At 38.3% G+C, this 24,945-nt stretch overlaps 2 protein-coding genes and 1 long non-coding RNA gene across 4 annotated transcripts; 2 read left to right on the forward strand and 1 right to left on the reverse strand.

Annotated features, from left to right (window-relative positions):
* Positions 1–60: 60 nt before the first annotated feature.
* On the reverse strand, positions 61–3,394 carry RWDD2B (RWD domain containing 2B). The gene is made up of 5 exons (XM_035315563.1): positions 3,266–3,394; positions 2,674–2,892; positions 2,491–2,558; positions 1,492–1,857; positions 61–776 (listed from the first exon to the last, which is right to left on the reverse strand). Exons 2-5 carry the CDS (start codon positions 2,878–2,880, stop codon positions 539–541), a joined length of 879 nt encoding a protein of 292 aa, XP_035171454.1. The 5' UTR covers positions 2,881–2,892; positions 3,266–3,394; the 3' UTR covers positions 61–538.
* Positions 3,246–24,294, forward strand: USP16 (ubiquitin specific peptidase 16). Of its 2 annotated transcripts, none has more exons than XM_035315558.1 (18): positions 3,246–3,377; positions 6,134–6,232; positions 8,012–8,190; positions 8,869–8,972; positions 11,342–11,445; positions 13,148–13,329; positions 14,158–14,250; positions 14,851–14,981; positions 15,364–15,451; positions 17,230–17,308; positions 18,259–18,350; positions 19,141–19,197; positions 20,028–20,198; positions 20,635–21,304; positions 22,013–22,107; positions 23,295–23,381; positions 23,687–23,843; positions 23,961–24,294. In XM_035315558.1, exons 2-18 carry the CDS (start codon positions 6,172–6,174, stop codon positions 24,083–24,085), a joined length of 2,475 nt encoding a protein of 824 aa, XP_035171449.1. In that variant the 5' UTR covers positions 3,246–3,377; positions 6,134–6,171; the 3' UTR covers positions 24,086–24,294. The 2 variants fall into 2 exon arrangements, with proteins under 2 accessions (XP_035171449.1, XP_035171450.1); XM_035315559.1 differs by having other exon boundaries at positions 13,151–13,329.
* On the forward strand, positions 17,315–17,932 carry LOC118160688. Its single transcript, XR_004747632.1, has 2 exons — positions 17,315–17,806; positions 17,860–17,932. It is a non-coding gene; the product is annotated as an uncharacterized LOC118160688 (long non-coding RNA).
* Positions 24,295–24,945: the final 651 nt, after the last annotated feature.

A 24,945-nucleotide genomic window follows, 5' to 3' on the forward strand; every position in this document is an offset into this window, starting at 1 on the left:
CAAACGAACGCGGCCACCTCCCGAGCTCGGCGGGGTGCCCTTTATTGGGTTGGAGCGCGCTTCCAGGGAGCCCAGCCCCTACCGTTTTATTTTATATAAAATATATTAATCTCATGACTTAATATGCTTTCACATACAAAGTAGAAGACTGTTACCAAAAAAAGTCTTCCTGTAGTGTCTGTAAACAGTAATGTCGCGTAAACATCATATTTCCTCTCCTCAGATGTCCGCACTTCATTTTTGTCTATTCCTGTACTCCTTCGCTAAAACCCTGTGTTCCATAGGTTAGCTAACTTACTTTCTTTCCTCATCATTGGCTACGTCCCCTAAATTCCCTTAAAATCAGGACCTGCAATAAAGCATTCATTCAGTCATTTTCATTACTCAGATCAAACTGAATACTTGTTCTCATAGAGAACTGGATTTGTCATATCAAGCAAAGATAATCAATTCCCTCTCTGATCAACAGCTGCAGAACTGCTAAGGAATCTGTTATGAGGATTAACTTACAAACGTAGGCACCTGCGCCTACGGTGACCTAATGCCCTTCAACCCCAAAGTACATTTGAAAAATGTCAGCACATCCTTTTTGTTCTAAAAATTGATATAGCTGCCCCAAATCCATATGATTTCCTCTGGGACCATGCGCATCAAAACATTTTTCTTCCAAAGTGGAGAACTTTCTTCGCTTCTGAATCTCAGCATGTCCTCCACCTTCCAAAGAAATATCTTCTCTGTGCCGAATTAGTATTCTTTTCCACGTTAGTCTTCTTACTCTGAAAGCAAGTGGAGAAATATAAATCTATCCATAAAATACAGACTGTTTTAGAAAACACTACGAAATAGCTATTATCGCAGAAATCAATACAATTAATTTGTACACAAACTTCTAGACAGAGATCATGGTTCCCTAGCTGGTCACAGGAATACTACCCACAAGCAAGTATTCCCATAAGCAGCAGCTTGTTTCATTTTATCTCCGTCAAAAATGCTAACGCTTTTTGTCACAAAATAATTGATGAAGATGCAATTTCAATTTCATTGCTCAATTCTGCCTTGCTTGTACTAATTCTCATGTAGTCATCATGCATTGTCACACTCTCATAGCTGTTATAATCAAACAGTAATGCTTAGTTAGCCTCCACCACACAGAAACATAAATGATGTGAGTAGAATAAAATATGAATGTAAGGCAATATAAACACAAATATCTAACAAGTCTGGGTTACTGTAGTCCATGGCTATACCACTGACATACAGAGTTATATAAAACAGAAATAAATGTGCAAGAATTAGTAACTTTGGCTGCTGTATCAAGCAGTACAGTGGCTATTCAGAGTTGCAAAAACATGATTAAAAAAAAAAAAACTTCTTTGCAAACCTTTAAGGGCTGGAAGGTGGCTGAGTGTCCCACCTACTGGCCACATACGCAACACATAGAAACACAAGATTCTAACTAGTAATGGCATTTAAGTATAAAGAAAAACTAACCTCGACCAGAACTCTTCACAATTACTTTGGAGACCTTCTACACAAACAACACCTGGTTTCCCCGGCATACAAAACCCTGACAGAGACAGCTCTTTTGCCCATTCAATAATATTCTTTCTTTTTTGCTTGTTGTAAATGTGGTGACTGTAGATCCACAATCTAGTGAAAATGACGTCCTCTGACTGCGTGGCATTTGGTGTCATCACTGAGGAGGATGAAAGCTCTCTGTCAATGTAAGCAGATGCATGGTCTTTAACCCATTCTCTTGCACTCAACACGCAAGGCTCACCACTGCAGTTTTGCATCAAATATGTTTTTAGATCTGAGTTCAGCTGAATCTGCTGAGAACGGCTTAATAATGGTGACCTAAAAAAAAAAAAAAAGTATAGTTGTAATATGCTTATGATTTATCATGTTTTTCAAACAGTTTACTTCAAGCTGCCAAAAAAAATCAGGTGATATGCACTTACTATTGATACTCAAGTCAAATTAGCTACAAAAAAAAACATAAATAACATTTATTTATTGTGGTAACTTGAGAACGCATATAGTGCTACCAATCTGTACATAAGAATCAAGACAAAGGCACATAAGAAGTAAGCATGGTGACTGAAATAACCTTATATAATGTAGAATGATAGAAAGTACCTCTATAAACAAAAAAGTTCCCCCAAAAATAGTCTGGGAGTAACAGCATTTTGACAAGGGAAGAATAAAAGCACTGGGTAACTTGTTACTCTTTTAAGTAGTGTTAAGCCTTGTCAAAACTGACCAACAGACTTACTGAGCATCAAACCTACTGACAGCTACATGTAACCCCTTTGTACAGAAGATGGCACTCCTTGCTTTTCCTATTTTTCTGTTATTTGCTGAAGCAACTGAAGAAATCACATCCATGTAGGTTTTTCTTCAGCATCATTGTCCACCTGGCTTAATTTAACAGCAAACTAACCAGAAAAGACTGATTTGGGTATTACATCTGTATTTTTCATAACATACCTCACCGTAATTTCTGGTGGAACAGTTGGATATTTAAACGGTAAAGCACAGACCATTGAGAATTCCACCTAAAAATGATCAAACGTAAAGTTCAAGGAAACCCTAAAACCCCACGATATTATTTATAGGATAAGAATTGAAAAGCCAACCCCCAAGGCATCCAAACAAACATCTCTACGATACCATCGAGGCACCGGGGACCTCGGGCTTTACGTTGAGTACGAACTGGACTTTCGAAGAGGGCATCTCTGCGGCCTCGCTTTCAGCGGAGAGCTTTAGCTCTGCCAGAGCCAGCGGGTCGGTGACGAGGAACTCCTCCTCACGGGGAAACATGCTGCACAGCAAGTCCAGCTCCGACACCTGCACCTCGGCTTCCTCGCGGCTGGCCATTTCCGCGGCTTCCTAAGTGAAAAAGAAAGCAGGGGGAGAAAAGAGCGGCTTTATTACGGGAGCTCATCGTGCAGCTACAACAAACCCGCCTGGGCCTCACAGCCGCGCTGTGGGGGCCGTTAAAGGCTCGGGGTCAGGGCGGCACCCTGGGACACCGCCATTACCCTGCTTCCTTCTCCCCTCCCCCCGCCAGCACCGCCTCCATGCTCAGGGCACCGCCGCTTCACCGCCCGCAACTGCGCATGTTCCGCCTATTCCGCCCACTTTCCCCGCCCCCTCAGGGCACCGCCTCCCCGCTTCACCCTCCGCCACCGCGCATGCGCAGCCCTTTCCCCGCCTTCCCCTCCGCCCTGCCGTTCCCTCGCGCTCCCAGCATGCAGCGCGCCGGAAGTACGCGCGGCAGCCGGTGACCGTTGCCCGGCGCTGAGGTGAAGTGGCCGGGCTGCCCCCAGACGCTATGCGCTGCCTAGTCGTCCGCACCGCTGCGCTGGTAGCAGGTGAGGGGCGGGAGGCGGCGGGCTGTGCAATGCCGCGTCGTGCCCGCGGGGCTCCTCACGGCGCCGTCGTTCCCCCTCGTCTCGCTTCCGCGGCGCTCCGCTCGCGGTCGGGGCGCCTCACGGGCCGGGGGCACTTGGCTTTTCCTATTGGCTCTGGCGCCTGTCAGTTAAGGCGCTGAGGAGGGCGAGGGCCAATCGGAAGTGGGCGGGGCGGGGCCGGCTGCGCGGCGGGACCGGGCAGCACGTGGGCGGCGGGGGGGGAGGGGAGGACAAGGGGCTGCAGGAGGGCGGGATGTGTCAGGCTGCTCGCTGGTGGAAATTAAATTGGTAGCGAAATTAAGCCCCGCCGTGCTTTATCCTGCGTAGGCTGTTTTCGTGGAAAAGGCTGGAGAGGAGCCTGTCGGACTAGTCTGTCCCCACGCGGCGTGGGTTAAGTGAACAGCGCTGCGCGTTGGTGCTGTCCTGCCGCGCTGCCAGGGGTGAGGCAGCTGGGGAAGGCTGGGGGCTGGGGCTGGGGCTGGGCAGCCTGCAGAAGTGAAGGCTCTGGGGGAACCTCATTGCAACCTTTCAGTACGTGAAGGGGGCTCATAAATGATGGGGAGCAACTCTTTGCTCAATCAGATAATGACAGGGCAAGGGGGGATGGTTTTAAGTTAAAAGAAGGGATATTGAGATTAGATATAAGGAGGAAATTCTTTACCGTGAGGGTGGTGAGGCACTGGACCAGATTGCCCAGAGAAGCTGTGGATGCCCTATCCTTGGAGGTGTTCAGGGCCAGGCTGGATGGGGCCCTGGGCAACCTGACCTAGTGGCAGGTGTCCCTGTCCATGGCAGGGGGTTGTAACCAGATGGTCTCTGAGGTCCCTTCCAACCCAAGCCATTCTATGATTAATGTTTTAGAGTTGCTTGTAAAAGGTTGAGTTTTGTAGCTTGTGTGGAAAGACAGGCTGTAGAGGGAGTTTATTGGATGAGCTGTCATTTCTCTTTCCAAACTAATTGAATGCTTAGATGTAAAAGGTGATGCTTCTGCTCTTGAAGTGGCTGCCTACCTGTCATTTAACAATGGGTCATCTGTTCTAAAAGTACGCCTCTGAAAAGATTCTTTGTACAAAAAACTCTTTATGGGTATCATGTATAAACTCTCACAGGCTTACTTGCTCTTTGATCCCCATGAGCTGGCTTCAGTTATGGCTGTGACAGCTCCAAGCAGGCAGCTGCTCAGCTGGGGCAGGTGTGGTGCTGAGTTCAAGGTAAGGAATAGTTTTGAAAGGATGGATGTTACAAGTCAGATGGAGTGGCGTGCTGACACATTCACATGAAGCTGACTTGAGGGGTGGAGAACAGAGTTAGGCAGGTCTGCAAAGGCTGCATAAAACTGCAGAGACTCAATTTTGAACCTTTTTAGCTTTCATGTTTTCAATGTACTGCAACTGCCAATTTTAATATTTGTGAAATAAGTTATAGAATACAGACTAAAAGATGGAAATCTTAGAATCACAGAATGGTTTGGGTTGGAAGGAGCCTTAAAGATCATCTGATTCCAACCCCCCTGCCATGGGCAGGGACACCTCCCACCAGACCAGGCTGCTCAAAGCCCCATCCAGCCTGGCCTTGAACATCTCCAGGGATGGGGCATCCACAGCTTGTCTGGGCAGCCTGTGCCAGTGCCTCATCACCTTCATGGTAAAGAATTTCCCCCTTATATCTAATCTAATTCTACCCTTTTTTAGTTTAAAACCATTACCCCTCATTCTGTTGCTATAATCCCTGACAAAGAGCCCCTCTCCAGCTTTCCCATAGGCCTTCTTAAGGGAGAAGGCTGCTAGACTGGAAGGCCACTAGACAAGCTATAAGGTCACCCCACATCTTTCTCTTCTCCAGGCTGAACAACCCCAGCTCCCTCAGCCTGTCTTCATAGGAGAGATGCTCCAGCCCCTTGATCATTTTTGTGGCCTTTCTCTGGACCCATTCTAACAGGTCCACATCCTTCTTGTGCTGGGGGCCCTAGACCTGACTCCAAGTGGGGCCTCACAAGGGCGGAGGTGGGGCGTGGAATATCTTGCTGTATGTGTAGCCACCAAGTTTTTGAAGGGAGTCACTTGGCCTAGGGCTCTATTGGAACGTCACTCTTGTCTAGAAAGGTTTACAGGCATACCAAATACCAGCCCCCGTATTTGCTTGTTATGGTGGGATGGCAATGATAAATTTTCCCTCAAAAAAAAAAGGAAATTTAAAATTTGGAATTTGCATTGTTTTTGAATTTGGATTAAATATGTTAAGAGTGCTCGCATGTGTCAGACTTTTAAAAAGATGGAAGGAATTTGCAATAAAGAAAACTGAAAGATTGTAATTGCAAGAAAAAAATTTAAAAACTTTAAAGATTTAACAAGGACAAACCGAATTCCATTTCCTAAAACCCCTCTGTTTTCAGTTACTTAGAGTTTAAGTCCTAAAAGTGTATAGGATTTTCGATATGTAACTTAGTGCACAAGAGGAACAAGGTGGATGTTTTTGATTTAAGGTGTTTTTTTTTTTTTTGTTTGTTTGTTTGTTTTTTTGCAATTCACACTGGCATCTTGTCTCTACCACAGTTACAGTTGTTTCATGTTAAAGTATAATCAACTTAATTTCTTTTGAAAATGTCAAACAAGTTAATTCACTTAAAGGGACGTCTCAGCCATGGAAATAATTTATTGTTTAGCAACTATTAAGTAAAACCAAAATGTAACTTCCAATTTCCTGTTTTTCCTTGCTAGGTCACTGTTCTATTTAAAGAAAATTACGGGCTACAAATATGGGAAAGAAACGCACCAAAGGCAAAACTGCACAGTCTGATGAGTCTCTGGATATGCTGGGTATGTTTCTGCAGAGAAGTCTTGTAGTCCTACAGAGAAAAAAAAAAAAGATCTTTGTTTTGACCTCAAAGAAGGCTTGCAAAATCTTTAATTTCAGAATGCCTTTACACTAGGTAGCTTCACTGGCTTTGAAGACATAGTTATAAATGTGGGTTTGTATAAATGAAACTGACGTCTTTTAAGAATCTTCAGTGTTGCTGCTTTTTTAAGAGCGCTGTAAAATAATGATAAGACCTTGGAAACTAATACTCAGATGCTACCCTGTTCTTAACTGAATTAACTGACTCAAATGTTACCCTGTTCTTAACTGTTCTTAACTTTTTGTCCTGGTTTTGTGTTAGCTTCTGTGTCCTATTGGTTTTTTAGCTTCTTTGATCTTGCCATCAGAAGAAAAAAAAGACAGCCAAGATACAAAACTTTATTTAAAAAATACAATTTTGAAGTTGATGATGCAGCCTGTGGGTTTTTGTTTGTTTTTAACAGCTTAAATAATGCATCTAAATAGCTGCATTTGGCTCTTGTTTGTACTGAGATAAATCCTGTACACTTGGTCAGAAATTGAATGGTAACTTACACTTGTTTTAGCTCATGCGAAGAAGAGTTTAGCATCTTGATGCTGTAGTTGTGAATACAGTCCTCAACAAAGACAAATTCAGAGCTGTTATGCTGTCTCTGATCTAATAAATAAAAATAACTGTAGAGTTAAGATTTAAGACGGTTGAATTATGTAAACAGCTAAGTAACTCAGTAAGAGTTTGACAAAAATACGGTTTTAACACATTAAGTACATATGGCACTTTCCTTTTAGCATGGTTTTCTTTACTCTGTGCTTTTTGACTTCGAGATGACTATTCGTACTGTCAGATATTTGACATAGTATTTGGAAATGTAGACATTTGTAACTGCAAATAGTGAAGAGTTGTAGGCTGATGACGATAAACATCTGAACCTATGCTGTATTAAAAAAAAAAATCAAAAATCTTTAAAATATGTTCCTCATTAGTTGTTTTGAAGAACTTGAATCAGCTTGCCATGCGCGTTGTCTGTCACTCTTGATATCTCTGCATAGAGAAAGTTTACAGATGGCTTTTCTTCATTCTCAAGTGTCAGTCTTAGCAGCAAATGCATATTCTCAGTAGAGAACCATTCTCAGCAGAGTTTGGTTAAATAGATGGAGTTCACACCAGGGCCAGAAGTTACAGCCCTAAGTTGGGTGTAGGCTTGGAATGCAAAGTGATAGTGATATCAATAGGGTGATTCTGCTATTCTTTTCTACCATAGTCCGCAGCATAATTTCACAGAGACAGCTCAGCTGGATACATAATCTCCACTTCTGTAGGCAGCAGGGTGCTGCCTTGGAGACTGGGAACCATGGTAGTGGGCTGTGGCCGCTCCCTCAGAGGTGTGGGAAATGTAATCCCACAACAGTAGAAGCTCACAGCTGGGCACAATAGGTAGGTATCCAAAAGCTTTGACAGCTTCTCTGGCAGATGTAGATTTGAGTGATACTTGGGCTTTTTTTTGTTTAGTTGTTTGTTTGTTTGTTTGTTTTTTACTAATGTAACAGGTTAGGATGCAGCAACAATATCCTCAGATTGTAAGTGGGAGTAACAAAGTATTTTTCTGAAAAGTTTTCTGGTGAATCTGCTAAATTATCAATGTTCCTTTGACTCTGGAAAGGTCATCATAGCTTCTGGATTGCAGCCTGTGTCTTTGAAGCCTAGACATGTCTATGTTTGTTACGGTACCTAGAGCATTCTTGTGCTTTTTATTTTGTAGAACCTATGTGCAAGCATATTCGTAAAGGACTGGAACAAAGTCATCTGAAAAAGGCCCTGCTGAATGTGGAATGGCATGTTTGCCAGGACTGCAAGGCAGACAATAAGACACAAGAGAAATCTGAGGAGGAGACCGACGAAAGCCCTTCAATATGGTTATGTCTAAAATGTGGCCATAGGGTATCTCTTGTTTTCTTGTTAATTTCTACTCATATCTTTCGGTGCCTTCTAATATAGCAGAGCAACAGAGTTTTTACTTAAACTGTTATAACTACTTTTTTATTGTTATTTTAAAGGTGATGCTACATGGATGATTTGATATACTTTAGTGTTATGAAAAATGTCAGCTCTGAATTGCAAGTGAAGTACTTAGAAATGCAGTACTTAGAAGCTTGGCACAAAGGCATTTAGCAGACTTAAGGTGAAAACACAATCTTGAGGACTGACTTTCCTAGAAAGTCCGAATTATTTCTCTAAGAAAATATAAGTTTCTGTTAATGCTCCTAATTTTTTATTTTCCCATATTATCTTGTGCTAACATTAGTTTATTAAAGTTAGAACTGCATGCTGAAGAGGTTTTATTTATATATTTTTTTTCTGTTGCATTCTTCAAGCAGTTCAAACTGAAATTTGTAAATTAGATTTTAAGTCCTCAGGCGACTTTATGGTTATTTTGCATCCAGTAAGGTACTTTTCTCTCTGCAGAAATAAATGTCTGAAATAGAGCCATCTATTTATCCTAATTAATTGAACATAATTAAACAGTTTTCATTTAAATACTTTATTTTTACGCTGACTATATATGTTTCGTTGATAGTCAACTGGATTTTGTGTCACTTCTGGTTATCAACATTATAGGGCTGTGGCAGAAATTCTCAAGAACAGCATGCTTTAAAGCATTACACAACGCCAAGATCAGATCCCCATTGTTTGGTTCTCAGTTTGGACAACTGGAGTGTGTGGTGAGTTTGTCAGGCAACAGCTAACACATAGAAGGCAACAGAGGTTGGGATATAATTTGTGTTTTCTATGTGATTTCTGGGAGTTATCTCTAGAAAGATATAAAGCGTTCCACACACAAAAATCCCAGCAGTCTTTGTTAAGATCTGCTGAATAAATATTACTCTTCTGTTAAAATTCTATCTAGAAAATTTTCATAATTGAACCTGGAATTGACCAAGTAGTAAATACCGTTGGTTTAGTATTTTACTGCTTTTCCTTGATCAGAATACTGATAAATGGAAGCATGTTATGTAGCTCTAAATCTTAACTTCCGTCCTTGGGGGAAGCTCCTTCCTGATGCACACTTAATGAAAAACTTGATTCATTTTTTTTCTCAATAATTATGACCTCTTCATACCATAGGTATAGTTAAGAAGCACAGCTGTAGAACTACAAGGTGCCAGTGGATCTGTCGATACAAATTCTATCTCCCTGGTACTATGTCCTTCTCTTAAAAGGAATAGAGTGTTGCTATGTAAGGGAAAACCTTAATATTCTAAACTGTGCCATGCAGAAATATTGTGTCTGACTTGGTTTTGATTTTGCTTAAAGTCACCTTTTTATAAACTTACTGTTTGTTCATTTTCTATAACATTATCTCTTTACTTGATCATATTTCGCATGTATGTACGATGACGCGTGTTTTCATTGTACTCTTGAACAGAAATGGACATTGCCAGAAATATATATTGCTAATGAATTAATTAATTTATTTTTGTGATTTTAAATCACTGTTAAAAATACTGTTTCTAAACACTATTTTCTTAGTTCTAAAATCTCTGTAGTTTTTAAATCAGCCTACTTGGTATTTTGCTTCCTTCAAGAATTTTTCATTTGTACAGACTTGTCCAAGAGGTTATTCACAGGAATCGTATATTGGGTGTAAATTATTGTTATAAATCAGTACTACAGTCCAGAACTATATTTCACCCTGGGATTAGTACATAAAAGCAAAAGCCAAAAGCAGTTTTAATCAGAATTGATTAATTCTATGAATGTATGAGTAAATGTCTATAGTGTGCATGCATACATGATTGAAGTTGTACTTGAATAATATCTGCACACTGCTAAAGAAATGGTTTTGAGCATGGAGAGAAAGAGGAGAGTTCTAATAATCCATTAAGTTCTGCAATTTGGGGGTTGCAGGTGCTACTGTACATGTTTTCAGTGTGCCTTTTACCCATTGGTCAAACAGGCATCATTATCATCATCTTTTCAATCCCTTAATAATTTCAAGTATTAAAAATAGTTGACAGTTGAAAGGTTATTTGGTTAAAAAATTGCCCATGGAAATAACTATTGTATGTTATTCCAGGAGTGAGAATGTTGGTCTGGTTAATATACATACTCAAAGATTCCACAGGTAGTGCCAGATTTTTTTTTGTTTTTGTTTTTCTCTCATTGAGACATGAAAAAGCAGGAATATTCTCAGCGAATACTGAGGATGCTAGAGATATAGGAAGGCAATGTACTGCAGACTTCTGCTTCTTTTAAGATCAGAAACGAGTCTGACTTAAGGTAATCCTGAGATCTGCTAAATGCATTTGTGCCTAATAACTGTAATTGACGTGTTTCAAAGTGCAGAAGTATTTGCGTTCTCTTCAAAACCTTTTGTGACCTCTTCAAAGAGTTGATTGGGCAGAACTACAAAATTGGTTCATACAACTCTCCTTATGCTGTATGTGTTCTGGCAGAATTTAACTCTTAGTCAAGACTTTATTACCGCAGCTTCTCTCGCAATTTTGTTTAAAACAAATCAGTGGTCTAACCATATGTTTTCTTTCCCCTTAAAAAGATTAAAAGGTTTATATCTGCAACAAAATAGCAAAATAAAATTTTAAAGGCATTCAGGACTAATGGAGCACAATTACCCAGTTTAAATATAATGAAACACTCGATTGTCTAGAATAAACAGTTGTTTTTTTTTCCATGCCATAAAATTGGCAAATCGTTTCCTATGGGGCTAATATCTCAGTTTCTTCATGTGGGCAAAATTTGCCCAGCACTTCTTTTGCACGTAGCATAGTTTTGTAAGAACATCTTTTAAGGGTCTAATTTATGTTTGTAGGTCATCACTTCCCATCACTGAAATTCTTCAATGAAGATACTTTTTAACTTACTTTCTTAATCCGAAGTAAATTGAACACTTCTGTAAGAATTCAATATCTCAACAAAACAAAAAAAAACACACACACACAAAACAAACCTTGTAATTTTATAACTTTGTGTAATAAATTTAATCAAACAAGTAAATAGTTGAGGAATTGTAATAAAAAAAAAAAATAGGATTAATTGTTTTTCTCTTTTGGGGGTGGATGGGCTGATACAGGTGCTACATATGTAATAATGAAGTTCCATACAGTACTTCATCACGGTTGGGCCAGACTGTGGAATATGTTAAGAAACAAGTCTGTCATGACTCATCACGTATAGGTAAGTAACTATAGCGTATATATATAGACAGTAAGTCAGAAAGTCCCTTTAATGCAGCAGACAGTTCTGCAAATCGAGAATGTACAAGAATTAGTTTCTGGAGCACTTTATGGTAAATTAAAAGGCAAATTTATTCCTTTGTTTTTCTTTTTCAGAGTTTTTAAATCGTAACATGCTAGCCCACTTAATGCAACCAAGATTTTGTTTGGTGTCCCCATATCTTTTACAAACCAGAAATACAGGAATAAGAGGGGGAAAAAATCAGTATGACATTGGGCTGTTTTGTGAGTTAGGAATTGACTCTCAGTATTCAGAAGAGTCATATTTATTCATTGATATTTCTCAGTCTTTCTTGAGATTTGAGGAAAAACATTAAATTTTCATTGCTTAAGGGTAACTTGATTTTTATTTTTTAAGTACTTCTGTAAACATTTTGAATGTGTCAGCTGGAATGGTTAGGCCTCCAGCTGATGCAGCTTATTTCCTAATGGAAGAAGCATGATGCACAGCCACAAAAAACAAATTCTCTTTTTAGTATATGTAGCTGCAGTGCATTGAGAACTCTCTAAAATGATGTTTTCAGCCTGCTGTCTATCTGCAAAACAGTTATTGGTTTTTGTTGCTGTGTTTTTTTCATTGCTTGTTTTTTTCTTTTAAACAACTCCCATAGTTTCCACAACATGCTGTGCTCTGCAAAACTCTCTCTCTAAAAAGCACTTCCACTGGAATACTTGGAAGTATTTTCATATCAAATACTTTAACTCAAGGTTACCAGGAATCAACTGAGTTTTCACCACAAGGGATCAGAATCGTTGGGTGTGTTTGATCAGTCTTTACCAGATAGGTGGTTCCTCTACATTTAAAATTTGAACTTAAATTGGTTGCCAGAATATTTTTTTTTCTTAGGTTTGAACTAGAATGCTGATGAATACCTGGATGAAGTTGTCTGCCTCAGGTGTTCCAACTGTTTCTTGTTCATTTGCAAAGATTGTATTGTCCATTCTCCTTGTTTTCTCTGAGCTGTCATTACATTGTCTTAAGTCAGTCTTGGCTCACAGCCCCATACATTGGAAACCTTATCAAGACTAGACTGTCAAACTGGTAGAACCACTACAGGTGTTACTCTGAAAACTACCTAGAGTTCGTTTATGGTTTTGTTTAACAGGTCATTGAACTTCTGAGCTGTACAACAAGGTAATAAGGGGGGAAATATCTAATGTGACTTGAAGAGCATGAACCTCTGTTTCATCTATTTAAATTAATGTAGTGAACATAAGAGTTCTTTGACCGTGGGAAACCTGTGTGTTTCATTTCAGACAACAAGGCTGTGTAAAGAGGGGTATAATCTCAGATGTCATCCTACTGGACATTGTAGAAACCCCCTAACATAGAGGATGTTGCAACAAGAATGAAATCTCATGTAACACATGCTGAGTTTCAGAAATTGTTGGCGTTAATGGCTTGCAAACTAAGTGTTATGTTTAAATTCTATGCTGCTTTGAAATTGTTTCAAATGTTTGTTTGCTTGTTTTAGACTAAGTGCTATGAGTTAGGAAACTAAACCACTAGTGTTGCAGCTATACAATTACATAATTTTAATATGTTTAAACTTCAAATGTTATACATTGCTGCTGCCTGTAACAACATTTTTCTAGGTAATTCCTTGTTTCTGGGTTAACATAAGTTTGTTTGTTTGTTCCAGCAGAAAAACAGCAAGAGAATAAAGACCTTGGAAGTAAAAAGGTAGAAAAAGACAGCAGAAATGAGCAAGAAAAAGAAGTCTTGCTCAAAGAAGAGAATTCTCATTCAAGTACTAACTCAGAAGTGACAGTTAAAGGACTTAGTAACCTGGGGAATACATGTTTCTTTAATGCAGTGATGCAGGTACAGTAGTTACTGCTGCTTTTAAAAATAATTAAGTGGAATAAAAAAGGAGTTGCAAAAAAAGGCCAAAAAAAAGTGTCTTCTTGACTCTATTGTACTATAGCACAACTAGAATATGATTTTTATCTGCTAAGAATGGTGGGTTTGTTTTAAAAATAGTGTGTTGGCCCAGAACAGTATGAAGGAATGGAGCTGCAGGTTCAGACTTGCACTAAGCGAAGATGTAACCAATTGCCTTGTCTTTGAGCGACAGCATCTTTTCTTTATAGAGATTAAGCATGCCAACTTCCTAATTTAGTAAAAAAAATAAATAAATAAAAATACAGTCAGGTTCATCACCCTCACTGCCCTTTTAGAATGTGAGAGATTAATAACCAAAGACTATGGGTGTTTACTGAAACAAAATACTCTCTCTCAACAACAGGAAGTCAAATAGAGGTAAATATTAACTGTATGAGCATATTGCATTGCCATCTCATGTGTCTTGGACATTAGACAGGAAGTGTTTGGATAAAATGAACTTTTTTTTTGTATGTATTCATTCAGAAAATGCATTCTTGGGCTTTTTAGGTCTTGACACTGAACCTTTACTTAAGCAAAATTCCCATTGTACTTGCAGGTTTTAGTAAACACAGTTTGGTTTTATTTGTTAACATGTTTTAACCAAGGAAATATTTTATTTTACCTTTTGACTTAAAAACAGATAGTAGTAAGTAGACTGTGTCAAAAGGTCTGTCTGCAGAAGAGTAATTCCATGGCAAATGGAACTCCTTTGCCCTTCATCTTGTTCCCTGGCTACCAATCCTTTCTTTCTTTTATCTTCTACAGAATTTATCACAAACTCCAGTCCTGAGGGAGCTGCTTAAAGAAGCTAAAATGCCTGACACGACAGTTAAAATTGAGTCACCTGAGTTATCTATGGTATATAAGCTTCAGCCTCCATAGTGTTTTGTTTGTTTGTTTTTCCCGACTCTGTTAAAGAAACAAACAATACTCTGTATTTTTAAACTATTTAACTTAAAATGTTTTACATTGTTAGTATTTAAAATGTAAAATCACTGGGAATTTCACCATTGAATTTAATAGAGCTACTGCTGAAGTCAGTAGTGCCCTTTTAGTTCTGAAGCGATGAAAACGTAATTTTTGATATAGTGCAATTTATCTAAATGCAACATAGGAAGCTATAGGATGTCTTCAGCACTAACTTAAATAATACATGTATCATTACAATAGAGATTTGGCTGGGAAAGAAAGGTTGTGCATTTTAAGAAATGGTAATACTTTCCTAAATAAAAGCAAGAAATCCAGAGTTGCAATTAAGCAACAAATAGTTAAGAACTCTTAGCCCAGTGTTCTGATACTGTGTGATGAGAAACCATTTCTTGTTTGTTTTTGTCAGTTTAACATACTGCAATTTTGGAATTTAGTCAGTTTGGAATTTTAGACAAGGAAAAACTTAATTCCAGAAAGATCTGTCATCAAATTAAGGCCAAACAATTCTGTTGCTTCTGTTTAAAACAGGAACCTCAGCTAATAAAACTAGAACCGCCAGGTCCTTTGACATTAGCCACGTATCAGTTCCTGACAGAAATGCAAGAGACAAAGAAAGGGGTGGTCACCCCTAAGGAACTTTTTGCTCAGGTTTGTAAAAAGTGAGTATCTGTATAATCGCATGGTATAGTGAGTATGGAAATAAAAATGTTTAGTTGTTTAAACAAAGGTCAGTTTTCTTCCTCTTTTTCTTGAGTTCACATCACAACATGTAAAACTTCCATAATGCGTACAGAGGTTTAGGGAAAAAAAAGGATAAAGAGCCGAAATATAAGTGAACAGAAGTAAAATGAAAGATACTCAGTGATACGCTCAGACTGGCTAGCCTTACATTTTTAGAAACTACCATACTACATTTGTTGCTCTTGTATACCTGAATGCTTGAGACTTTGTTCCTGTATGTTTGGAATGAATTGTTTTTACTTTGTCTATCTCAAAGGTCAATTATACTTTTCATTTATCAATTTACACTTAATTTAACAGAGCAATACGATTTAAAGGTTACCAGCAGCAAGACAGTCAAGAGTTGCTTCGTTACTTACTTGATGGCATGAGAGCAGAAGAAATCCAAGTGAGTGGTAATTTCACAGTTGCCTATACTTTTCCTCTTCTTATCCCAGACCAAGACTGTAACCCCATCAGAGGGGAGAAAAAGCATTCTTTCTCACAGAAGTCAACCCCTTGTGCTGCCCATAGGCACTTGCAGCATATTACAACAGAGGTGTAGAACCTGGCAGCCTCTGAGTAGTACAATTGCAAAGGAGCAACCACAAGTATTGCTATTTTAATTTTACAAAAGAATATTCAAAGGAAGAAATTTGTTCATGGCCTGTATCTCTTAAAGGTTGCACTTGTGTAAGTTTCAAAAGCAGTGGTGTTTTCTGCATTTCTGGAAAGCAAAGTACTGGCTATTCTCTTTCAGTAAAATCAAGTAGAAAGGTTCAGTTTTGTTTGCTCTAAAGGGTCTTTGGTTAATTTAACATTTTTCATATAAATGTTTGCTGACCTTCAGAAAGTAGATTGACTTGTCCAAAGCTATAGAAATAATAAGTTGGAGCATGTGCAGTCATCCTAAATCACGTCCTTTTGTGTTCATTTCTGAAAAGTCTGAAAGAACGCTTGTGGGAATCCCATGGTGTTCTTGTTTTTTTTGTTGTTGTTGTGTTTTTTTAATTGTCCAGTTCTATTTTTGAAAAGTATTTCATCCTAGTGTTAATTTGTCATAGAATGGCTTGGGTTGGAAGGGACCTTAAAGACCATCCAATTCCAACTGTCCTGCCATGGGCAGGGACACCTCCCACTAAACCAGGTTGCCCAAAGACCCATCCAAGCAGGCGCAGAACACTTCCAGGGATGGGGCATCCACAGCTTCTCCGGGCAACCTGGTCTAATGCCTTACCATCCACCCTCATAGTAAATAACTTCTTCCTAATATCTTACCTAAATTTTATATTTTATTTTTAAATTTATTTTTAATTTATTAAACAGAATTTCTTTTTTTTTTTTTTAGTTTAAATCCATTACTCCTTCTCCTATTACTACACTCCCTGATCAAGAGTCCTTCCCCAGCTTTCCTGTAGGCCTCCTTTAGGAAGGCCACTGTAAGGTCTCCCCAGAGCCTTCTCTTCTCCAGGCTGAACAACCCCAACTCCCTCAGGCCCTCTTCCCAGTAGAGGTGCTCCAGCCCTTTGATTGTCCTCGTGGCCCTCCTCTGGACTCATTCTAAGAGGTCCATGTCCTTCTGCTGGAGCCCCAGAGCTGAACCACAATGCTCCAAGTGGGGTCTCACGAGAGCAGAGCAGAGGGGAAGAATCGCCTCCCTTGCCCTGCTGGCCACGCTGCTTTTGAGTCCTCCTCAGGGCTACTCTCAGTCCACTCTCTACCCAGCCTGTATTTATGCTTGGGATTGCTCCAGCCCAGATGCAGGTCCTTGCATTTGGCCTTGTTGAACTTCATGAGGTTCTCACATGCCCACCTCTCAAGCCTGTGCAGATCCCTCTGGCTGGCATCCCTTCCCTCCTGCGTGTCAACTGCTTGGTGTCATCAGTAAACGTGCTGAGGGTACACTTGATCCCACTGTCCATATTGCCAGCAAAGATGTTGGAAGTCTTTTAACATAAAGATGTTAAAATATTTCTTATATACTAATTGCAATATTATGGTGTATTTATTGGTTGGCTTTTTTTTAATATCAAAGTGAGGGAACTATTGCATCTTCATAGACAGTTGTGTTGTTTGTATTGATTTTCTTAATTAGTAAAGATTTTTTTCCCCATATGAATCATTTTGTAAAGTTTACTGAATTAGTTTAAGAAATTGTGCAATGTCAATCTGTTCTGAAAATTTCAGCGAGTAAGTGTTGGAATACTGAAGGCTCTGACAGACTCTAACAAACAAAATGAAGAAGAACTGAAAAAGAAAATTAAAGGTAAAATACGTGTTAGTACACTACATTTTTCTTTTCATTCAAGTACACAAACTAATGGTAACAGTTACAACTAAAAGATACATATTTAATAAACTTTATGCTACATCTTGAATGTGTGTGTATCTAGAACATAAGGCTTGAAAATGTTAAATGGTCCGTTAAAAGGTTTTACTGACCTCAGTGGCATTTCTTTTGTACCAGAGTAAAAGAGAGTTGATTCTACAGTCATTATACTTTAAAAAATGTTTGGGTAGTTTTTAATTATTCAAATATTATGAAAGAAGTTAGGGTATTAGCACATGAATGTAATGACTTGCACAATACTTACAGCTCATTATTATTCATCAGTGTTATCAAAAACAAGTTCGTTGGATTTTTATTGCAGTTTAAAAAAAAAACGAACAGAAGAATGTTTAAACTTTTCAACATGTCTTGGTTAGAAGATGAAGCTTAAGCTCAAGTATGTGCTACACGGGAAATATAACTTGAGGAAATTGGGTTTGTTAGTTGAGCATTTATACTGATGAAAGCTGTTGCTTGTTTTTCTTTAGCTTCAGACAGTTGTCTGAGTTAAATCCAGAGAGAAAACAGGAACTCTACTGGGGTGTGGTAGTTCTGAGAAAATTAAAAAATGCATTTGACTTGAGAAAGCAGCGAAGTTGTCAGTTCAGTCAAAGTGTCTTCTGTAAATGTGTTTTCACACACGTTTCTTTAATATATAAAAGGATCTTAATTTAAGAATCTTGTTGTACTTCCTAAGTAAACTAGAACAGGTGCTGATACATGCCATGTACATTTTACATACTGCATTTTTAATTTGGTATTTCACAGTTAAATTGGTTGAGTATATTGTATGCAATATTTTTAACTTCACTTTGTCAATTTTACTATTTTTACTACAATTTTTACTACAATTTTACTATTTTTAACTTTACTTTGTCAATTTCCAGAATATGAGAAGAAAAAGGGAATAAAAAGTTTCATAGATCGAATCTTTGGTGGAGAATTAACTAGTACAATTATGTGTGAGGAATGCAGAACAGTAAGTAAACTGCCTGCCTTAAATACCCAAGAGCATGTTTTTATGTAATCCACAGAACGAGTAATCTGTAGAAATAAGTGGAGTTAGAGAGATTTGCTTCAGTTAATATGTTTCTGAGTTGACTAGCTACGTGCTTTTTGAAGAGGGGCACGGTTTGACTAGAAGCTAGCTTTATAGCATAAGGGAAGAAAATCTTCCAGTTCCTTTCAAAAGAGTTCCAAAAAGAAAGAGGGCAGCAGTATCAGCAAGCTGCCTCTGCCGAAAAAAAATTTACTCAGATTCCTGGTGAACACCTTCCAGTGGTGTCAGCTGTAGAGTAGATGAATTGTTCTGTTTCAGCAGCATGCTACTAGGAACTCTTTCCTTTTCCATCAGACAACTAGATCTCCCTTTTGCACATGGGAATGGTTGTGGGATAGTGAGGAAATAAGGAAGAAGGCACTGTGGGGATAATGCATCCTGAGAACAAACTAATAACAGATATTAGTGAGTGGGCTAGATGAATATCCCACCTGATCACAGAATCAATCCCATAGGCACAAAATTGGGTTGCCATGTGCTAGGCTACAAGAAAACGGAAACTTGGGAAACCATTTCTTCTGGAGTAATGTGACTGGTAGATTTTGGTCATAGATAGTTATCTACATTTACCAACAGCTTTGTTTTACGTTTGTACACACAAGTAAAAGAATACTTTGAATGCAAACAAGGATACGTACTGATAAGTCTATTGACAGCAAGCCAGCCAATTCCAGAAAAATAAATTGGACTCTTTAATGTTCATTTAAAGGTGTCCTTGGTCCATGAATCTTTCCTTGATTTGTCACTTCCTGTACCAGATGATCAGGTAAGAAACTGTACGTGCTTTATGTCCGACTTCTTTTCATATAAGCAAACAAAACTACCTTTATTCTATAATCACGAGGGAATTAATTTATGCTGCTTTCTAAATGTGTGTTTCAAAGGTTAAAATAATAAACTTGCCCCCAAAAGGTAGAAAGTAAGATTTTCAGGTGAGTTATTCGTGTAAGTTGATCTCTTTTGATTTACATGATTGATCTCAAAAACTGACACTCAGGAAAAAATGATTTCTCTGGGTTTCATACTGGCGATCTGCATACATAACGTGTCAGATTTGCCACGTAGCACTGCTCACACAAGAACTAAGGAATGCTTTTTGAAATTAAATCCCCTCAACCAAAGGGTTCACATTGTCTGCAATGAACAAATTTTGCTTTAACAGAAGCAAATAAAGGACAATAGTACAAATTGTGCAGCACACAGTTCAACTGAAAATGTCTCGAATTGAGTGAAATAGTACTCCTCAGTGAATTTAATTAGATTTATGTCTGTTAGAGGCAAAGGTAATGTTCTTTTATATGTTCAGAATTCAGCCCTGATAGACATACTTTTTGATACTGCTTCATTCTGCAAGTCATTGTTTCATGTGGACTCCTTCTGGAGTGAGATGTCTCTTTCGTAAGCCTTAGGGTGGCTGGCATCAATGTGTTAGTCGTATGTTAGAGTTAGTGAAATGTTATGTTTTGAGCTGAAAACTCAGATAACATGCAGTTTCCTCTGAACTTCTGTGTTGTTATTCATGACAGTAACATATCTACTTCTGTGGTTATGTGTGTGTTTGTGTTTTTATTATTTGTGGTTTTTGTTTGCTTGTAGAAAATAAAAAATACAAATGAGAGAAATGCTAAAAAAAACAAAGAAAAGGAATCTGAAGATGAAGAAGATGATAAAAATGATGGCTGTTACATTAAACAGAGAGATGAGCCCGTTGGTACAAGTAAGCACCTTCAGAAAAAAACAAAGAAACTGGCCAAAAAACAAGCCAAGGTTGGTTTTGATAAATATTTCACTTTTATTAATGAAGCACTTGCAACTTATGGTAAAAAAAAAAAAAATAAAAGGTTATTTTTGCTTCCTCAGTTTAGATAGAGGAGGAGGGGATGGCTTAGAATTTTTCCTCAGTCAAATGCACAACCAAGGCGATCAATTGTATATGTGTCATAGCTATGAAGAAGTTACATGCTCTGTTAATAGTTGCCATGATACGAATAAGATAATATTCAGAGGTGTAGTGGGGACTATATCTGAGCAAGGATAAATTCAGTGTTAGTTAAACTGATGACCTCGGATTACTAAATCATGGATAACTTCCCCTTTTGACACCTATGACATACAACAAAGAATTTGATAAAGAAATGGCTAGAAGTACTAAATGTCATTGAAACTTTTTATATGCTTATACATTATATCTACCAATTTGCAGAGCCAGCGCCGGCAGCAGAAGCTCCAAGGAAAGGTACTTCAGTTGACAGATATCTGTGCTACTGAACAGTCAGAAAAAGATGTAGAATATAACCAGGAAGGAGAGGCAGAAATCAACTCTGAAACTCCTGATGTGAAGCAAGAAGAGGAATCATCAAATGATTGCAAAGATCACTGCTTAACTCACGAAGAGTTAAGTGTAGAGGAAACTGAAAGAGAAGTTCAGAACATGCTTGAAAATACAGGAAAACCAGAACAAGAGTGTGCAGAAAAGGAGTGTCTCATGGATCTCCCTACAGAAGTTTTAGATTCTCCTATGAAGTTTGTCAACGGCCTTGACAACCTATCTTTGAAAGATGAAGATGATGAAAATGAAGATGAGGAAGGGCTTGCTACTGACTTTTCAAATATACACTTGAGTGATAATGTTGAATCTGATATGAGCATCTTAGATGACCTTCAAACTGTTCCAGCCAAGACATGTGAAGTACTGACTGAAGATCCCGAAATGGCATTTTGTACCCTTGCAAACAGGGAAGACCTGAACCCAGAAGAAGGTTCAATACATCACTGTTTGTATCAATTTACCCATAATGAGAAACTTAGTGAGAAGAATAAACTACTCTGTGATGTATGTACGCAAAGGCATTGTGGACCAAAGAACTTAAAAAGTATGATAAATTATCTTTTTTATTTTTAACAAATTTCATAATGGGCTCCTATATGGGTTCCTATCTAGTGCTTGGGTGGTTGATGGGCTGTTCCTAAAACAGTATTTATGTAACTTCAAACTTAACTTGGATCAGTAGAACAGCATTTATTGTGCAGATTGTGAGAACCTCTTTCACACAGACTAATAAAAGTTCTTAATTCAGCAGAATAATGGGCTCACAAGCTTGCGTACAGAATAATGGATGACTAGAAAAGAGTGGTCAGAGAGGAATGGGTTTGGTTTGGGTTTGGGGCTAGCACGGTCATTGCAATCTAGAAATTCATTATGTGGATGATTGTAGGAAGCGGTTATTTACCAGACTTTTGTTCCTTTCTCAAATATGAAAATTCTGTTGTAACAGTCACAGGGAAATCATGTTGTGTTTGCTCAGAAGACCAATGAAAGCTACATTCAATTTGTGAGTTCTAGAGAGCATGCAAGAATTCATCCTGCTTTTGCTGATGCTGCTTAGACATAGTGTGAGCAGCTACTTTTGTGGTATTGGGAGCTGCAAGACGGCAGTTCCACAGTTTATCATGTTAAAGGGAGTGTTCAGTTTCTCACTCATTGTAGTGGATGACATTGTAACAGTATAAATAGTGCAAATAATCAAATTCTTGCTGTAACATTTCTTTAGATATTAATTTATGGTTTTTCTTTTCTGCAGGTGAAAAGAAGTACGTTTATACTAATGCCAAAAAGCAAATGCTAATCTCTCTTGCTCCTCCAATTTTAACTCTTCACTTAAAGAGATTTCAACAGGTAACAAACAGGTTGTTACTAGTAAAATGTATGTACTTAATAGGTATATATGCATGTAGTACTAGCTTGACTTAGATCTAATGGTAGTATATTTCCATTTTCCTATAAGCCTGTTTTTTGTTTATTTTCTCAGCATCTGAGAGGTAGTTGTGTGCAGGGTTGTTTTTGTTTGGTGTTTTTTTATGTTTCATTTTGTGGTGGGAGCGACTGGGGTGTTTGTTTCCAGGAGGAAAAAGCAAACAAACAAACAAAAAAACTTGTAGTTGTAATTGAGACAACATTTTTTGTGAGCTGACTTGCAGTGTATTCCTTCACCGTGGTTACTACTTTCTGTATTAAATAGTTTGTTAGCATTGTTTCCTGCAACTACAGCAGTTTGTGAGCTCTTGTATTTCTGTACAGATAGATTAGGATTCCTTACTAAATGAATTTAACAAATAGGCCAGTAGAATGGAAAACAATGCAACTGAAGTCTAATTTATAGACGCTAAGGTAAAGTAACTTACCTTTTTCTTCAAGTTCTTGGAAAATTTTAAATTTAGGGCTTTAACTTTTCAGGAAGAAAAAGAGGAAATAAATAGGGTTGAGAGACAGCATTGCCTTTTCTCAGTTTAAAGTTAAGTATTTTGACTGAAATGCTTAAAATAAATAAACTAACGGAGGTAACTTAGTAGATGAAAAGCATTCCACAGAGAAAATGGAAATGTGTAGGATATTCCAAGGGACTATAATATGGTTAAGGAAAAAATACGTGTCATTTCTTACTTTGCTTTTCCAGTGTGTTACTGGAAGATGATTTGAATAAGGTGGGAGTAGAAGTTTTGTCAGTTTTGATAATCTAAAATTAGATCATCAGGCATAAAACAGTATCTGAAAAGCAAGAGATGTCTTCATAATTATATGACTATGTAGACCTGATTCTTCTTCCAAATCTGCTACCATAAAGTTTCCTTAAGAGCGAGTTGAAGAGCCATCTTAACTGGTACAGCATCTAGGGGCAACAAAGTATTGCCAGGAGACCGTGGGCATTGGAGGAAAAAACACAGCCTTGTTTCTTCACAGTTTTGTCTAATGTAAAACTAACTTTGTATTGTTAAAAAATTAACCTGAAATATTTACTTAGCAAGCATGGTTTTAATATGCTACACTTAACATTATGGATTTTTCCTCTACTTTGTCTGTTTAAGGCTGGATTTAATCTACGGAAAGTTAACAGGCACATCAAGTTTCCAGAAGTGATAGACTTGGCTCCTTTCTGTACAGTTAAATGTAAAGTAAGTAGAAAAACAGATTTTCCTTTCCCATGTTTTCATATGCTTTTTCATATGCTTTCACAGTTAAGCTGCTTAGCAGAATCTGTGCAGAATGCTTATCATTATTGTGTGATAATACAATTTAACTTCTAAGTGCAACTTGTACTTGAGCCTGTCAGTGTATTTCCACTGATCGTAGTTGTAGCACCTTGCATGAACCTGTAAAGACAACTTCCCTTTCACTGGCAAACGGATTGAAGTGTTTATATTCCAGCCTGTTTCAAACCCAGTACCTGACTGACATACTGTAACTTTCACTTTTACAGAACGTGGCTGAAGGGAGTACGAAAGTATTATACTCTCTCTATGGAGTTGTTGAGCACAGTGGAACTATGAGGTCTGGGCACTACACTGCTTATGCTAAAACGAGAAATATGAACAAACATCTTTCTGATCTTGTCCTTAAAGGACAATCTCCTCAAGGTAAATAATTACAAGTATTTTTACAAATTACTTCTTACTGCTGAACAGTAACAGGATTAAGTACTTCAGTTCTTTGTAATAACTTTGTAATAACTTTAGCTCCTAAATTCTTGACAGCTTTAGAAACTGAACCAGTAAAAGGACAGTGGTTCCACATCAGCGATACCCACGTACAAGCTGTGTCTGTATCAAAAGTACTGAGTTCACAAGCCTATCTCCTGTTCTATGAGCGACTGCTGTAAATCATCTGAGAAGCCTTCTTGTATCCATCTTAAGCAGCCTGAAAGAAGGCAGGAACTTGCAAATCATGTTAACATGTTGGAGCTACTGTATACAACTGCAAGAATATACTTTGTGCTTCTTAAACACACTGACACTGACAAATGGTTAACTTATACTTTTTCCAGTGTTTTCACTACTTTTAAATAAAAGTCCCTTTTTCAAAATTACAGCTTCAAGTTCCTAGTGAGTAATGTGTGGGTTGTTACAGACAAGCAACTGCTGCTTTCTTAGTCTCTTAAAAGTGCCATACGTTTTAGCAATTCTTTCATTTTACAGTGACCAGCAATAATTTTGAACTAGCTCTCTCAGTTACATCTGTATGTATTTTAGAGCCTCTTACACTTAGAATCCACTTCTTTCTTTCTATACCTCACAGAGCTGAGACAAATGCAGTGTCGGCCATCTTTCTGCTGTTGGTTTATTTCCTATGTGGGAACCCTCAGTTTGCAAACTCTGGCAATGCTGTAGATAGGAATCTTACTGTGGTATTTTGTGGGGGCTAAGAACTTAGCTCTCCCTCTCAGTACAGGTGTTCCAGTTCAGCCTTTTTGTGCTGCAGAGTTAAGAAAGCTGGTCCTCCACTGACTTAGAGGTTTTTAAGTTCTCCTCTCTGCAGGCTAGGCTTCATGCGATGTTTCACATAAATGAAATTCTGGCTACTTGTGCTGAAGCAGCAGCTGTTTTCATTCAATGAATTTTTCACAACACCCTTAATAAGAAAATGAGTATCCTTGTGTGTTCTTGTTACCCTTAAAGTCTGCAGCAGCAGCACTTGTGCAGCTGCCTAATCAGTATGCCAATCCTTCAGAAAATTTGCCGA

Source organism: Oxyura jamaicensis, chromosome 1, assembly GCF_011077185.1.
Source record: "Oxyura jamaicensis isolate SHBP4307 breed ruddy duck chromosome 1, BPBGC_Ojam_1.0, whole genome shotgun sequence".
NCBI lineage: Eukaryota > Metazoa > Chordata > Aves > Anseriformes > Anatidae > Oxyura > Oxyura jamaicensis.